Below are 15013 nucleotides of genomic sequence, written 5' to 3' on the forward strand. Positions count from 1 at the left end.
TTGAAATCATGGTTGCTGGCAAAATGACGGCCTCTTAAAGCATCTTTGAGGGGTCTCTCTGACGTTTGCTCTCTGGCTCATAGTGGTGGATCTACATTTCATCACCAGTGACAATGCGACTCAAAAAAGTGTCACCTTCCTCCATGATACCGATTCAAAAGGCGGTTACAGTTGTCCAAACAGTTACATTTGTGCTGTTCCATGAGTTGTTTGGGAACCCACCTTGCACAAACTTTACTGAAGTGAAGTTTGTGGTGGATGATTTCATAGGCAGAACCGTGACTAATCTGCAGTTGGTTTGCCACTTTGACAGTCACCCTCTTGTTTTCGAGAATCAGTGCATGGACTTGTTCAGTGTTGCTTTCAGTAGTCGATGTGGATGGGAGCCCTGATCGTTCTTCATCTGTGGCACTTGTTTGGCCATTTTTTAACCTGTCAATCCATTTGTACACGCTTCACTGCGGCAAAACAGTCACCGTACTGTGTTGAGATAGTCTTCGATGAATTTGCACACCTCTTACACCTTCAGCCCACAAAAATTGAATCACTGCACGCTGCTCTTCTTTGGTGCATGTGTTAAGCGGAGCGGACATGTTGACCCCACTAGTGGTAAAAGACATCTGAACAGTCAAGGCCAAATATGTCACTACAATATAAAGAGGTTCTGTGCTTACAGTTGCGTGCAAGTTCAGCAGTTGGGACAATCGCCAAAAAAAGATATGAACAATTGCGGATACTTTTTTACTTACCCTCGTAGAATAGCCTCTCAAGGAAAATTGTGCATTTCTTTCCTAAAGGAAGCTTTAAAATTGGACTGGACAAAATGTTAGAAATTGTAATGTCAGTTTAATTCTGGATTACCAAGAAGATACCATCATTGGGTATGTCTAGACTACATGCCTCTGCCGACAGAGGCATGTAAAATAGGCTACCCAACATAGTCAATGAAGCGGGGATTTAAATATCCCCGGCTTCATTAAAATAAAAATGGCCGCCGTACTGTGCTGGCTCAGATGATTGTTGGCACAGCACGCGAGTCAAGACGCAGATCGGTCGACAAGGGAAGCCTTTTTCAACTGCTCCTGTAAACCTCATTTCCTAAGGGAGCGGTTGACAAAGGCTTCCCCTGTAAACTGATCTGCGTCTTGACTGCTGCGCTGTGCCGACAATCAGCTGAGCCGGCACAGCACGGTGGCCATTTTTATTTTAATGAAGCCAAGGATATTTAAAACCCCGCTTCATTAACTATGCCGGGTAGCCTATTTTACATGCCTCTGTTGGCAGAGGCATGTAGTCTAGACATACCCAATGATTTAATACAGTGGTCTCCAAACTTTTTACACCCAAGATCACTTTTTAAATGTCAGGGCAAGCCAAGATCTACCTCACCCCTTCCCCAAAACCCTACCCCTTCTTTGAGGCGCTGCCTTCTCCATTCCCCTCCTCTCCATCATTTGCTGTCCCCAGCCCTTACTCACTCTCACTGGGTTGAGAGAGGAGGTGTTGGCTCTGGGGTGGGAATGAGGGATTTGGGTGTGGGAAGGGGTGAGAGATGCAAGGTCTGGGAGGGAATTTGGTTGCAGGAGGAGGTGGAGAAGGGGATGCTGGCTCAGGGAGGGGGCTCCACAGGGCTGGCCTTACCATGACGTGAACTGAGGTGACCGCCTCAAGTGCCAGACTATGGGGGGTGGGGGGGGTCACTAGGACCCAGAGTGTAGAAAATTGTGTCTGCTGTTGGTGCAGTGAGGGGGCATGAGGGCGTCATTTGAGCTTCTCATCTCAGGTGTCCAAAATGTTGTAGGCCGGCCCTGGGGCTCCAGGCTGGAGTGTTGGGGTCAGGTGGAGGGTTGGGGTGCTGAGCAAGCCGCAGGCTTGTGGATGTGAAGGTGCAGGAGTTTGGATTGGGGTATGTGAGGGGCTATGGGCAGGGAGGTTGGGCGTATGGTGGGCTCAGGACACAGCTTTACAGCGTGTGGATGGTGCAGGACTGTTATGGCAGAAGACTGGGGATGTGGGAGGCTCAGGACAGTGGGTTCCAGTGTATGATAGGCTCAAGGTTGTGATCTGTGGGGGGTGCAGGAGTGTTATGATGCTGCGGCCAGATGGGGACTTGGCTCCAATTGGAGATTTCTTGGCCAGGCTTCATTTCTAAATAAAATATGTCAAACACAAAAAGTTTCAGCATTGTCTTTATTTATTTCACTGACCCACAGAAAATCAGTCAGGGACCACACAAGTGAGATACCAAAAAAACCCAACCCCTCCAAACACCTCCAAGCCTCACTGTTGTGGCCCCAACTGAGACACCTCACTCCCCTAGCACTCCAGCCCCATGGGGGGGTAGGTAGGATTGAAGTTCAAGGCATCAGGCCAGATTAACTCTTCTGAATTCCAGGGTTAGTGGAATTTGAGCGCCCCTTTACATTCTGAGGTGTGGCCAAAAATGAGGGGGTCAGTGTGTAGGATAGGGATGGGGGTCCAGAATCTGGGTGGAAAATAGGGTACATGAGCAAGCTGAGGGTCTGGCCAGGAGGGAGGGGGCCGGAACAAGGTGCTGGAGGTTGTCTGGCCACGAGGCAGGGGCAGGGTGCTGGATGGGGGCCTGGCCAGGGGGCAGGAGCAGGGTGCTTTATGGTGTCTGGCCAGGAGGCAGGGCAGGATGCTGGAAGGTGTCTGGGCAGAGTGCTGTATGGTATCTGGCCAGGAGGCAGAAGCAGGGTGCTAGTGGGAGTCTGGCCATGAACCAGAGTGCTAGGGGTGGTCTGGGCAGGGTCCTCGGGGGGGGGGTCTCAGTAGGGGGAGGAGACAGGGTGCTGTAGGGGGTCCCACCAGGAGGCGGGGTCAGGGACAGCTCGGCTGGTACATGGGGGTCCTGCAGCTGCACACCAGATCCAGCGTCTCAGGAAGTACGCGTGCTGCTCCTCCCTCCCCAAAACAGCCAGTGCACTTCCTAACAAGTCAGATCTGGTGTGCAGCCAGGGACTTCCTTCCCCGATCTGCCTTTTTTCCTTCCTTCCTGAGCTGGGGAGAGGGGGGAAGTCCTGCAGCTGCGCACCAGATCCGCCCTCCGCTCTCCAAAACAGCCGGTGCACTTCCTGCGAAGTTGGATCTCGCACACAGCCCTGGGACTTCTCCTCCCTTCCTCACCCCATGCAGGAAGGCAGACAGCATGGGGAAGGATGTCCCCGGCTGAGCGCTAGATCCGACTTCTCAGGAAGTGTGCCAGCTGTTTTGGGGAGAGGAGGAGCAGCGTGCATACTTCCTGAGACACTGGATCTGGCGTGCAGCTGCAGGACTCCTGCCCCCCACTCCACACCACAACCTCCATTTTCTCAAGAGGTTGTAGTGCCAGTATGTACTCCTTTTTAGGGATGGGAGGAATGAGAGGGGAAGGCTGGAACACCTCATGACCGACTGATTATGCCCCCACAATCGACCAGTTGATTGCGATCGATGGGTTTGCGATCATGATCTAATATGTCATTCTCTCTCTAGAGAAAACAACAGCTCATTTTGTTTCCATTAAAAATCCCTGGTCCTGTAATTCATTTGTTTAGTGGATGAATATTCAATTTCTTTTAACAATTTGATTAAAATAAATTTGTTGAAAAAGAAACACAATTTAACTCAATATTCTTTATTAGTCAGAAGCAGCCTTGTTTTACTTACTGTTCCAGATGATCTCTGCAAAGTGCCTGTCGATTCATATAGCGTTCATATGCCTTTTCCTGCTCTTTAAGAATAGCTTTTTCACGCTCACGTTCCATTTCTTCTTCCTTTTTTTTGTAAATATCTGGCTTTGTCTTTTTAAATTCAATCTGAGCATCTCTTTCCTTTAGGACCTCAGTAAGTAAAAGTTCTCTCTACAAAAAAAATTAGAACATTTCATAAGTTTATTCTGTTACACATTCAATTATGTGCAAAGAAACACAATGCAATTTGAATTAGACAATAAACCAGCTACAAACATGTAACCCTTTCACTCTCTCATTCTGATAATATTGATAAGTTTTGGCCTGTTCTATGGCCTCCTTCCGCTTTGCTGCTTGAAACTGTGCTTCCTCCAGATCAAGTTGTTTTCTTTCTTCCTCTTCCTTTTCTTCTCGCAATTTTCTGGCTTTAAGTTTCCTCTTTGCCTGGCCCTAAATGCAAATAAAATTCATTTCCATTACAGATCATACTGAAAAGAACAGGCTCAAAAATCTACTACTACTTCAAAAGACTAAATCAGCAAGAAGATGATTATACCTACTCATTTATTTGACTACCAAATACTTTTTGAGATGCTGTTCTGTGTTTTAAATATCTATTAGAAATAAAAAAGTATAATAAAAATGCTGTGCAGTTAGAAAGCATACTTTGTATGAGGCTTCCAAAGTGCTTTATGAGTAGTTATAGTAAGTTTCACACCACTGGATAAAGGGTAAGGGTCACTTCATTCACCACTGGTGTGCACCCATTTCAGAGGTAATGAGCAGCAGCTGTTTAACAGCACTGTACTACAGTGACAATTTAGGATAGGAGGTAAAGAACAGAAAGAGCATGGATTTCGGTTCCATCAATGATGACAACTTTAACATTTGGCTGCTTCACCCACAACAATCTTTGTGTTTTCCATGCCACTTCTTGCACTTGGAGCACACTTTCTAAAATGAACTGCTTTCAAATACCTCAAAGATTCACTTCTACCACAATGCCAAGAGTACTGCCAACTAGTAAGGATCAAGCAGCATGGTAGTTGAGGCAGGGGTCCAAAACAACAAAACTTTGTTGTTTGTCTTTTACCTCTCCCACAACCTTATCTCGTTTGTTTTATTAGATTATATGCTATGGAAGCTATGGTTGTTTCTCAGATCTTGCACGTTTTAGATACCACTGTAATACAGATGATAGTAAATAATAATATAGCCAATTGAAATTACAGGCTCACTTTAGGTAGGCAAAATGTAATTACCTGAACTGAAATAAGATGTGTAATTTAGAAGTGAGGAAGTTCCAGACTTGCTCACTGAAATATTTTGAACGAGAATCCTGTAGAGAGAAGGAAAAGACTGGAAGTCTGGTGGGCGAGTGTCTCCATTGGCGGTCTCCAGGAAAGATGGAGACTTTCCCTTCACACCTCTTTCTTTCTCCTTCTCTCTAAGATCCTGTTTTAAACTTATCCATGACATGAAAAAGGTAGGTCTAGTGTGCTGCTGCTCTCTCTCTTTAGTTGAAGTTCCCTGATACTTCTCTGGAGTAGTGGAGTGAAGAGGGAAGAAGTTATGATGCTCCTAAACAGGAGACAGAATTAGTAAGCAGGGTCACCAAAATGTAGACTCTGGTTAGAGTGAAACTCATATTAGGAAGTGTGTTTGTGTGTGTACGTGTCTATATATGCGGAATGGAGAAGAAGAGTTCACTCTAATAGTGTTTTATGAAAAGTAATCCTCCAATTTCCAAATATAAATTTCACTTACTGCAATGGTGTTGGGCCAGTTTTTCACAACTGCTTTGGAACGTAAGTGCATATCTGTCCGTTCTTTCCTCTCTGCATGAATCCGTGCTGCTTCTCTAGCTGCACTGTCAACACTGTCTTGAATCCTCACCCATTCTGCCCTTGGCAAAATAGTAACTTCGCGAAGATCTACTCCATTTGGAAGAAAAATACTATCTGGAGCATCATATTCTTCCAAACCATTTGCTGCTATGTGAAAGAAAGAACAAAAGAATGAATTCATTCAGTTTGTAGCACTGCTGGCCAGAAAATTCTGGGTTCAAACCTACACCAAGATTTGGACTCCTACACAACACTGACAGGAAAGCATCGGATTAGTTTGCCTCTACAATGTAATGTAATTTGAGTAGCCAGAAGCAGGTGCAATCAGGACGAACCCTCAGATCCAGAGCCTCATGTTACTTGACAGATCAATGTGTCTTGCTTTCCTGTACATTTCACGCCATCTACTCCTCTTTCAGTTAGTAATCTTCCAAAAATGTTCTTTGTGTTGGTCATTACTGCTTTTAAAAAAACAGGCTTTTGAGTAAAGTTAAGTTCTCTTATAAAATTTTGCCCATCTGGTTTGTAAAAGTTCAACAAATCTAAAAGAAGAGGACAACTTTTACTTGTTCTGATAATTATGTTTAAAATTAAAACCTACTCTTAGATAGAATTGCTTCTCTGCTAACTGCCCTTTTTCTGGTGCACAATACCAGGTCTTCCACAACTACATAAGGGGCTCTGCACTAGGGGGCTATGTCTAGACTGGCATGATTTTCCGGAAATGCTTTTAATGGAAAAGTTTCCGTTAAAAGCATTTTCGGAAAAGAGCGTCCAGATTGGCACGGATGCTTTTCCGCAAAAGCACTTTTTGCGGAAAAGCGTCCGTGGCCAATCTAGACGTGCTTTTGCACAAAAAATCCCCGATCGCCATTTTCGCGATCAGGGCTTTTTTGCGCAAAACAAATGTCAGCTGTCTACACTGGCCCTTTTGCACAAAACTTTTGCGCAAAAGGGACTTTTGCCCGAACGGGAGCAGCATAGTATTTCCGCAAGAAGCACTGATTTCTTACAGTAGGAAGTCAGTGCTTTTGTGGAAATTCAAGCGGCCAGTGTAGACAGCTGGCAAGTTTTTCCGGAAAAGTGGCTGATTTTCCAGAAAAACTGGCCAGTCTAGACACAGCCGGGATGTAAAAATGTGGTTAAAAATGTAACTGAGTAACCTCTAAAAATCATAGCAGTTACATGTGCTGCAGGCTCTGCAGTATAAAGCTTACATAATATATATATGCACCCCTGTGAAAAGAGAAACAGGCCCTATAAATCCATTTTTGCATATCTGCTAGGTGCCAGAGCTGTGAGGGGATTTAAGATAAAAGGTTCTTACAATGTCGCATACTGCTTTCTCTGAAAAAACAAGGAATTGTCCTGAGGCACTTTAGAGACTATGGGTATGTCTACACTTGCACCCTCTTTCGAGAGAGGGATGCAAATGAAGACATTCGAAATTGAAAATGAAGCTGGGATTTAAATATCCTGTGCTTCATTTACATAATCATGTTATGGCGCTATTTCAAAATAACAGACGCTGTTAAGACGTGGTTATTTCAAGAGAAAAACCCTTCTCCCGAAATAACTGGTAAACCTCATTGTATAAGAAATAAGGGCTATTTCAAGAGAAGGGTTTTTTCTCAAAATAACAGATGCTGTTAAGATGTGGTTATTTCAAAATAGCGCTATTTTGAAATAGGGCCATAATGTGATTATGCAAATTAAGCGTGGGATATTTAAATCCCGGCTTCATTTGCAATTTCAAATGTCTTCATTTGCATCCCTCTCTCGAAAGAGGGTGCAAGTGTAGACATACCCTAACAGATTTATTAGGGCCTAAGCTTTCATGGGTAAAATCCACTTCATCAGATGAATTGCAATGGAATTTACAGAGGAATGGGTATATATAAGAACAACAAAAGAAAGAGGGTATTTCTCTGAAATCTCCACTCCAATTCATCTGATGAAGTGGGTTTTACCCACAAAAGTTCATGCCCTAATCTAATTGGCTACATATACACTGCAGCACTATTTCGGGATACCAGAAGTATTCTGAAATAGCTATTCTACGTCTTTTGAGCATGCCTGTTATTTCGCAATATAACAGGCTTACTGTTCCAACATCCCTGAAAACCTCATTCCATGAGGAGTAAGGGACGTTTTGGACTAGTGATTTATTTTGAAATAAGTGCTGCGTAGTCAGCACCAAATTTCAAAATAAGCTATTTCAAAATTCACTTGAAATAAGCTAAGAAATTTGTGTAGCTCAAATTGCATAGCTTATTTCGAGCTCTGGATGTAGTGTAGACGCACCCTCAGTCTCTAGTAAAATGGACTCCTTGTTTTTGCAGATACAGACTACCGTGACTACCCCACTGAGTGCTTTCTCTGTGAGAAAGACAGTGTTTGTTCTTTGTAAGGATGTCAGTGTGAAAAGCCACCTCCCTGCCCCCCGCACTGTTGCCTCTCTATGGGTATGCCTACACTACCCTCCTAGTTTGAACTAGGAGGGTAATGTAGGCATACCGCACTTGCAAATGAAGCCTGGGATTTGAATTTCCCCGGCTTCATTTGCATAAGTGGGGAGCCGCCATTTTTAAAACCCCGCTGGTTCGAACCCCGTGCAGCGCGGCTACACGGGGCACGAACTACCGTTACTCCTCATTTCACGAGGAGTAACGGTAGTTCGAACTAGGAAGCCTAGTTCGAACTACCTAGTTCGTGCCCTGTGTAGCTGCGCTGCACGGGGTTCGAACCAGCGGGGTTTTAAAAATGGCGGCTCCCCGCTTATGCACATGAAGCCCGGGAAATTCAAATCCCGGGCTTAATTTGCAAGTGCGGTATGCCTACATTACCCCGCTAGTTCGAACTAGTGGGGTAGTGTAGACATACCCTAAGGCAGCAGCGTAGAGGGGACCAGAGGAGGCTCCCCGTGGACAGAGGCTGCTCTGCCTCCCATGGAGCAGCAACTGTCCATGGCAAGCCTGGGCCTGCTGCGGACAGAGGCTGGTCCCTGGCAGCAACCCTATCCACGGGGGATCCGTGCTCCCCATGGACAGAGGCTGCTCCAGCCTCTGTCTGCAGGATGCTCAGAGCTCCTGTGGACAGGGGCTCCTACGACCCCATGCTGTTGCCTTTGTTTCTGAGACAGCAGTGCAAGGTGGCAGGTAGCCAGTCTAAGCAGAGAATTGGTTTTTAAACTGGCTCCCCTCGTGGACTGTCTCCCACCTGGCACCCTGTGCTGCTACCTCTGATACAGAGACAGAAGCATGGGATGGCAGGGGCACCCCGGGAGTGAGGCCGGAGTGCACTGGCTGCTGGTCCCACCCTGGGGACTATCGAAGAGTTGTGTAATGGATAAGAATTCATGCAGCTACATAACTATTCAATTACCCGATATCCAGCCTTCCTAGTTCTTTGTTTACAATATTTGTTGCCATTTTTGAAGGGTCACCCAGGAAAGGAATGGATAAAGGGGGTTGCACTGTATTTCTCCTGCACTTTTCTTGGATGCCAAAATAGGAGCCCAAGGACTCATTTGCAGTGAGAAGAAAGAAAGGTGCACATTCTCTTTTATGCACTCCACATCGGATTCCTCTTTAGGCTAAGCATCATTCTAACGTGTTAGTTCCAGAACTTCTAATATTGGGTGCGCAAGACACCCTCTGCCTCCAGCCTGCCAAGCCCTCTGATCGTGCCCACTGCCACTCTCCAACCCCCAGTCCAATTAAGACCTAGGGATGGGGGAGTGGCAAAGTCCCTTCTCTCCTCCCCCACCAGGGGTGCGTGGCACCAGAAGGAACCAGCAGTTTTTAAAACGGGTGCCTGTTTTCTCTAAGCACCACCTGCCCCTGGCAGGGCAGGGGTGGCAAAGATTTCATGCACTTTCCCACTCCCAGGCCAATCCGGGTCTGTGGGTGAGGGAGAAGAGTAAAGTCTCCTGGTCTCATCCCTTCTGTGCAAGGCCCCGCTCCTTCTGGACCACTTCTGAAATTCATGAAGTGCCCCCCCCCCACTCCTGTTCCAATGCATCTCTTGTGTCGTGCATCATCGCCGCCTTCCTTGTGCCTGGCATGTCAGCCCCGTGTCCGGACACCACCGCCTCAGACATGTAGGTGCCAATCGCCGCCAATCCGCCCCTCTCCGCACTAGCCACCCGCGGCCTGCGCCCCCACGTAACGCCAGGGCGGAGTCTCCCCTCCCTTCGCGGCAGGGCGCTGCGCGTGGGAGCCAGCTGGGCTCCAGGGAGAAATCGGGGCCCCGGGGTTGCGTGGCGCATTTGCAGGGGCCTGGGCGCGCACCAGGTCGCAGGTCCAGAGGCGGCCGCTGCGCCCCTGGGGCACCACGTCCCGGTACCGTCCGTCCGCGTGGCCCCGCCACTCGCGTGTCCGCCCCGGCCGCCTCGTGTCACTCACGCGCGGGCCCTCGTCTCTGGCCTTTGCGCCGCCCGTACAGCGCCGCGGGCCGGGCGGCCGCCTCCATAAGCCAGCAAGCCGGCGCCTTGAGCGGGGCCTGTGTACGGCGGTTACCAGGCAACCGAGGGGGGGGGGAAGACGGCGCGACAGGCCAAGAGCTGCGTCACGTGACTTAGCGGAGGGGGCGGGGCCGGGGCCGGAAGCGGCTGGCCGGACTGCCGGGGCGCAGCAGCGCCTGCCCAGGTCTGGCGCCTCCGCTCGGTGCCGGTGTAGCGGCTCCGCCCCGCCTGTGCTCTCGGGCCCGCACTGAGCTTGGGTCCGCTTGCGGTTCCTGTGCCCGCCCAGAGGCAGGGGGTGAGCGACCCGCGCGGGGCCCGCTGCTGCGCGTGACGCTGAGTGACGCCGGCTGCTGCCGTTAGCGCGAGCTGCGGCTGCCCGGACCCCTGGGCGTAGCTGAGAACCGGGATCTCGGCGCTCCCGCTGCGCCTGTCCCTGCTGTGCGGGGCGCTGTTCTGTTGGGGGTGCGGGGGATGCCGAGTGATGTTGTCTGATGCGCTGCTCGACATCTGTGTTGTAAATGCGCTTTATCGAGCTGTTGGGGCTGACAGGAGAGAGACCCTATTTATTTTGAGTCTGCACATCCTAAACTCAAAAATTTCGGTCAGCTGAAAAAGTGGGCTGTGCCCAGGAAAGCTCATGATACCATCTATGTGTTTGTTATTCTATGAAGTGCTACCAGATCATTTGTTTTTTTAAGTTTATCCTGTACAGATGAACTCCGCCACCCCATGAAGCTTGAGCGAGAGACTTTGAACTCAAGTTCAAATGTTGAAACCCAACCACCCTGGACTTGCCTGGCTTCTTTCTGAATGGGAAAAAGTGATGAGCAAAGTTATTCCCAAGGTAAACAAAATATGTGCCTAGAACTACACTAAAGAAAGGGTGAGCTGTTTCCTTCTCTAGGCTGTTTGGTTACCCCAGGACTTGTCTATAAATGCTAATGCTGTAGAACCACAGTAAATTAAGCTACCTACAAATCTTCCTATAGCAAGTCAACACTAATATTCACCACAAAGGTTATTTGTGTTCTTGATTTTTTGAATCAAGGTGCCTGCTTGAATGTTGTTAGTAGGGTTTTTTTAAGTGGAAGAAGAAAATTAGTTAAACTAGCAACAGCAGCAGCTACAAATGGCTCTTTCAAGGTTTTCATAAAATGTTTCCATCTCCTGTCAGAAAGCTGAAGAATTTCAGTCTTAAGGGTTGCTTTGATTGACCATGTGGATAAAAAAAAAATTAGAATTAGAACTGTAGTGCAGCCAGATTGTTTAAATTGAACTTGTGTTAGTGAAGACTAATGAGTAATAAACATGTTGTTTCCAATACTCCTTTATACTATCTAATTAAGAATGTAGCTGGATAGTGAATTAGACTTTTGACCTTTACAGATCATCTGCTCACTTGAGCACGGCCTTTCCCATAGCTGTAGTGCCCAGAAACAGCTATGTTTATACATTTGTCTTGACTCTTTTTTGTGGTAGACTTGCCCTTTTCAAAGCAGGAGGTCATGATAGGAATTTAATATTTAGTAGAAGCTTCTGATTATATAAACAAAATGTTTTTTTTCCAGCATATATTCTTATCTAACAACTATGAAGTTACTGCTGGTTTTTGACTTTGACTATACGGTCATAGATGAAAATAGTGACACCTGGATTGTGAAATGTGCTCCTGAGGAAAAACTGCCTAACAAACTAAGAAATTCGTATAAAAAAGGACATTGGACAGAATACATGGGCAGAGTCTTTAAATATTTGGGAGACAGTGGCGTAAGAGAAGATGAAATGAAAAGAACTATGACAACAATTCCTTTCACTACAGGAATGAGAGATCTTTTAGGCTTTATTGGCAAGAACAAAGATTTCTTTGATTGTATAATAATTTCCGATTCTAATACAGTATTTATTGACTGGATTTTAAAAGCTGCTAACTTTCATGCAGTGCTTGATGAAGTGTTTACAAATCCTGCAGCTTTCAGTGGTGCTGGCTATCTTACTTTGCAGAATTTTCACACTCATCATTGTGCAAAGTGCCCTAAAAATCTCTGCAAAAGAAAAGTGTTGGAAGAATTTGTGGATAAAAAATTACAGGAAGGAGTAAAATATACAAAAATTATATATGTAGGTGATGGTGGGAATGATCTTTGTCCAGTAACTTTTTTGAAGAAGAATGATATTGCTATGCCCAGACAAGGGTATACTTTACAGAAAATGATTTCTCAGATGTCTGAGGATCTTGATCCTGTGCAGTCTTCTGTTCTAGTTTGGTCATCAGGTATTGAAATTCTGTCTCATTTGAAATTACTTATAAAAGAATAACTCAAACTATAGAGATGATTAAAAGTAAATTGTTAAAGATGTATTGTCTTGCATGGAGTGAATAATAATTACTGTGTCTATCACAAAGCACACAATATCTGAAACTAAGGCATTAAAATACACGGTATAAACTATTGTGTTTACTCTTTACTGTAGTGGGAAAGTGAGCATGTGAAAGTTGATTTTTTTTTTATTATGAGTATTTTTCTGTTCTTATAAATGGAGAGCAGGTGGAAGGAAGCAGGGAGAAAGGTAGGAAAGATGATTTATTACAGCTATTACAACAACAAAAAAATCTTGACTTCACCAGTTTGTGCAAATTACTTCTGTTCAGATGGTTAGGGGGAAAGGCAGAACAGTGGCTTTTAATGGAGGATTCATCTGTATGTATGAGATTTATATTGGGCACTAAAAACAAGGTATTGCCACCATTTCTGTTAACACATCAAAATATTTTAATATGTAAATTATTACATATAATTGGTTTAAAGGGATACATTAAAATAAATATTTTACTAAGAAAATGTAAATAGTTTTTATTGGCTCTAAGGTTTGGTTTATCTAATGAGTAATGTGTGAATTTTGTGCAATATGTTTAATTACCTTTCAAGTTATACTTACTAGAGCTCAAATACCCAAAGCCTTTGGGGAAGGAGTGCCTTTTGTCACTCAAAGGCATGTCCTCTTGTTTCTGTTCAGAAACATGATGCAATACATGCAAATAAGGAGGCACCCCATAGGAAATTATTTTTAATTGTGTATTCTATGTGTTTCACTGTGCATGTTGTCTGCCATCCCTTCAGAAATATAAGTGTAATTGAGTGAAAAATTAGTAGATTGGCGATAAGTGGAGTAGTAGGAAAGCAGAGAAAGAAGGTAGGCTGGCCCAAGTCTGTGAAGGGTTGAACATGTAAACATTTAATATGTTCTTGACCCCAAAGCTTTTTAATTACATGCATTGTTTTGTTAAACAAAAAATTTGTATATGTATACAGTATTGTGAAATTCTGATATGTACCATGCATTTGAATATGGTAGAGTGCAGGATGATAAAACATGTTTTTATTTGTGGACCAGGTCATGCCCTCTTCAGAATAGGGAAACAAGGATTATCAGGATTTTCTCCAACCACAAAAGTGATTTTGTGCATTGTCACTGTGATGGAAAGTGACAAAAACACCACAAATGTTTTATTTCATAAAATACATCTGTTATTTACTTCATAGGCATCTTTATTCCTCAAACAAAAAACTTGTCATCCACGCTTAAACATGTAATACTATTTGTGAAATGCAAGAATACACTTGAATCTCTAGACTTGTCAATTGTGCCTGCTCTTTTTAGGTATGTCCCAAGCTACTAATACAGTTACCTGCTTATTTGCCCTTATAGGATCACACCTATTCTGAAGTTTCAGTAACACTAACCTAAATGTTAGTTTAATGAAACTAACCACACTAGCTTGCTATTTAGTTGGTGGACAGGCACACAAGTCATTTGTTACTATAAATAACTGAATAAACTACCCCCCTGGTACAATGTGAAAGAACAGTCTTGTGGTAAATTGCTGAAAGACCTTGTGTTGGTAGGATAACAGAGAATAATAATTGAATATTGATAAGTGTGTTTATTGTAGCAACTGAAAGCTGGTTTAATCCCTTCAGTCCTGCTGTAGTATCATTTTTCAGTAAGATAGTTCTAACAATAGACTAAAAATATGGATAGAAATGTAGCCGTGTTAGTCTGGGGTAGCTGAAGCAAAATGCAGGACAATGTAGCACTTTAAAGACTAACAAGATGGTTTATTAGATGATGAGCTTTCGTGGGCCAGACCCACTTCCTCAGATCAAATAGTGGAAGAAAATAGTCACAACCATATATACCAAAGGATACAATTAAAAAAAATGAACACATATGAAAAGGACAAATCGCATTTCAGAACAGGAGGGGGATGCATATTCATATGTGTTCATTTTTTTTTTAATTGTATCCTTTGGTATATATGGTTGTGCCAATTTTCTTCCACTACTTGATCTGAGGAAGTGGGTCTGGCCCACGAAAGCGCATCATCTAATAAACCATCTTGTTAGTCTTTAAAGTGCTACATTGTCCTGCACTAAAAATATGAGTACTGATTCGCTCCTTTTTCAAACATGTAATTGTTCATTGTGCGGCTTATGTGTATTTTCTGGATGCTGGGTTGAGTAAAATGTGAGAGTGGCAGAACTATAAACACAGAGTTTAAAATATAATATTGACAAGACCCTCAATCATAGCAGTGATGCTAAAGGTGCCTCTCTATCAAACCAGTTAATTCTCACAGCTTGGTGTAAACTGCTGTTTAACTTTGTTCAAAAGAACCCATAATTAAAAAATAATCTAAAAGGACTGCAGAATTGGTGATGTGAAAATCTCCTCTGGTATTTTTATTGTTTTATCAAAGTGGCTTCTGGTTAGAGCAAATTATGATTTGTATTTGAGGCTCCTATGCACTAAGTCATGGATCAGGAGGACCTTCTTATGCTATGCACTGTATAAAACATAGAATACAATCTAAATACAAGACAGATGGGGGAGTACATGTAAGCAACACTGATACAGTATTGGTCAGCATGACAAGCACATTAGCAGCCGAATTGTAGTCAAGTTTTTTGTAATAGTTTCAATAGAAGAGAGTTTTAAGAAGGAAAGAG

At 44.4% G+C, this 15013-nt stretch overlaps 2 protein-coding genes across 7 annotated transcripts in view; one reads left to right on the forward strand and one right to left on the reverse strand.

The window, feature by feature from the left end:
* The window catches only part of CFAP210 (cilia and flagella associated protein 210), a 25362-nt gene extending 15229 nt beyond the window's left edge, over positions 1-10133 (reverse strand). The window contains exons 1-4 of one of the 3 annotated variants that reach the window (XM_075933581.2): positions 9946-10133; positions 5460-5686; positions 3969-4142; positions 3670-3863 (exon numbers count right to left, since the gene is read on the reverse strand). In XM_075933581.2, the coding sequence (XP_075789696.2) occupies positions 3670-3863; positions 3969-4142; positions 5460-5686; positions 9946-10012 (662 nt within the window). In that variant the 5' untranslated portion in view covers positions 10013-10133. Of the gene's footprint in view, positions 1-3669; positions 3864-3968; positions 4143-5459; positions 5687-9831 lie in introns of all 3 variants that reach the window. The other 2 variants (XM_075933582.2, XM_075933583.2) reach the window with 2 other exon arrangements.
* On the forward strand, positions 9747-14187 carry PHOSPHO2 (phosphatase, orphan 2). Of its 4 annotated transcripts, none has more exons than XM_075933587.2 (3): positions 9747-9882; positions 10703-10848; positions 11573-14187. In XM_075933587.2, the coding sequence occupies exon 3, from the start codon at positions 11595-11597 to the stop codon at positions 12318-12320; it is 726 nt and encodes a 241-aa protein (XP_075789702.1). In that variant the 5' UTR covers positions 9747-9882; positions 10703-10848; positions 11573-11594; the 3' UTR covers positions 12321-14187. The 4 variants fall into 4 exon arrangements, with proteins under 4 accessions (XP_075789702.1, XP_075789701.1, XP_014426521.1 ...); XM_075933586.2 differs by lacking the exon at positions 9747-9882 and adding an exon at positions 10069-10188; XM_075933585.2 differs by lacking the exon at positions 9747-9882 and adding an exon at positions 10141-10299.
* Positions 14188-15013: the final 826 nt, after the last annotated feature.

The sequence above is a fragment of the Pelodiscus sinensis genome, chromosome 7 (genome assembly GCF_052426305.1).
Source record: "Pelodiscus sinensis isolate ZL-2025 chromosome 7, ASM5242630v1, whole genome shotgun sequence".
Lineage (NCBI taxonomy): Eukaryota > Metazoa > Chordata > Testudines > Trionychidae > Pelodiscus > Pelodiscus sinensis.

Excerpts from the sequence above, each read along its gene's own strand:
- PHOSPHO2 (XM_075933587.2), top strand. The coding sequence starts at position 11,595 with ATGAAGTTACTGCTGGTTTTTGACTTTGACTATACGGTCATAGATGAA.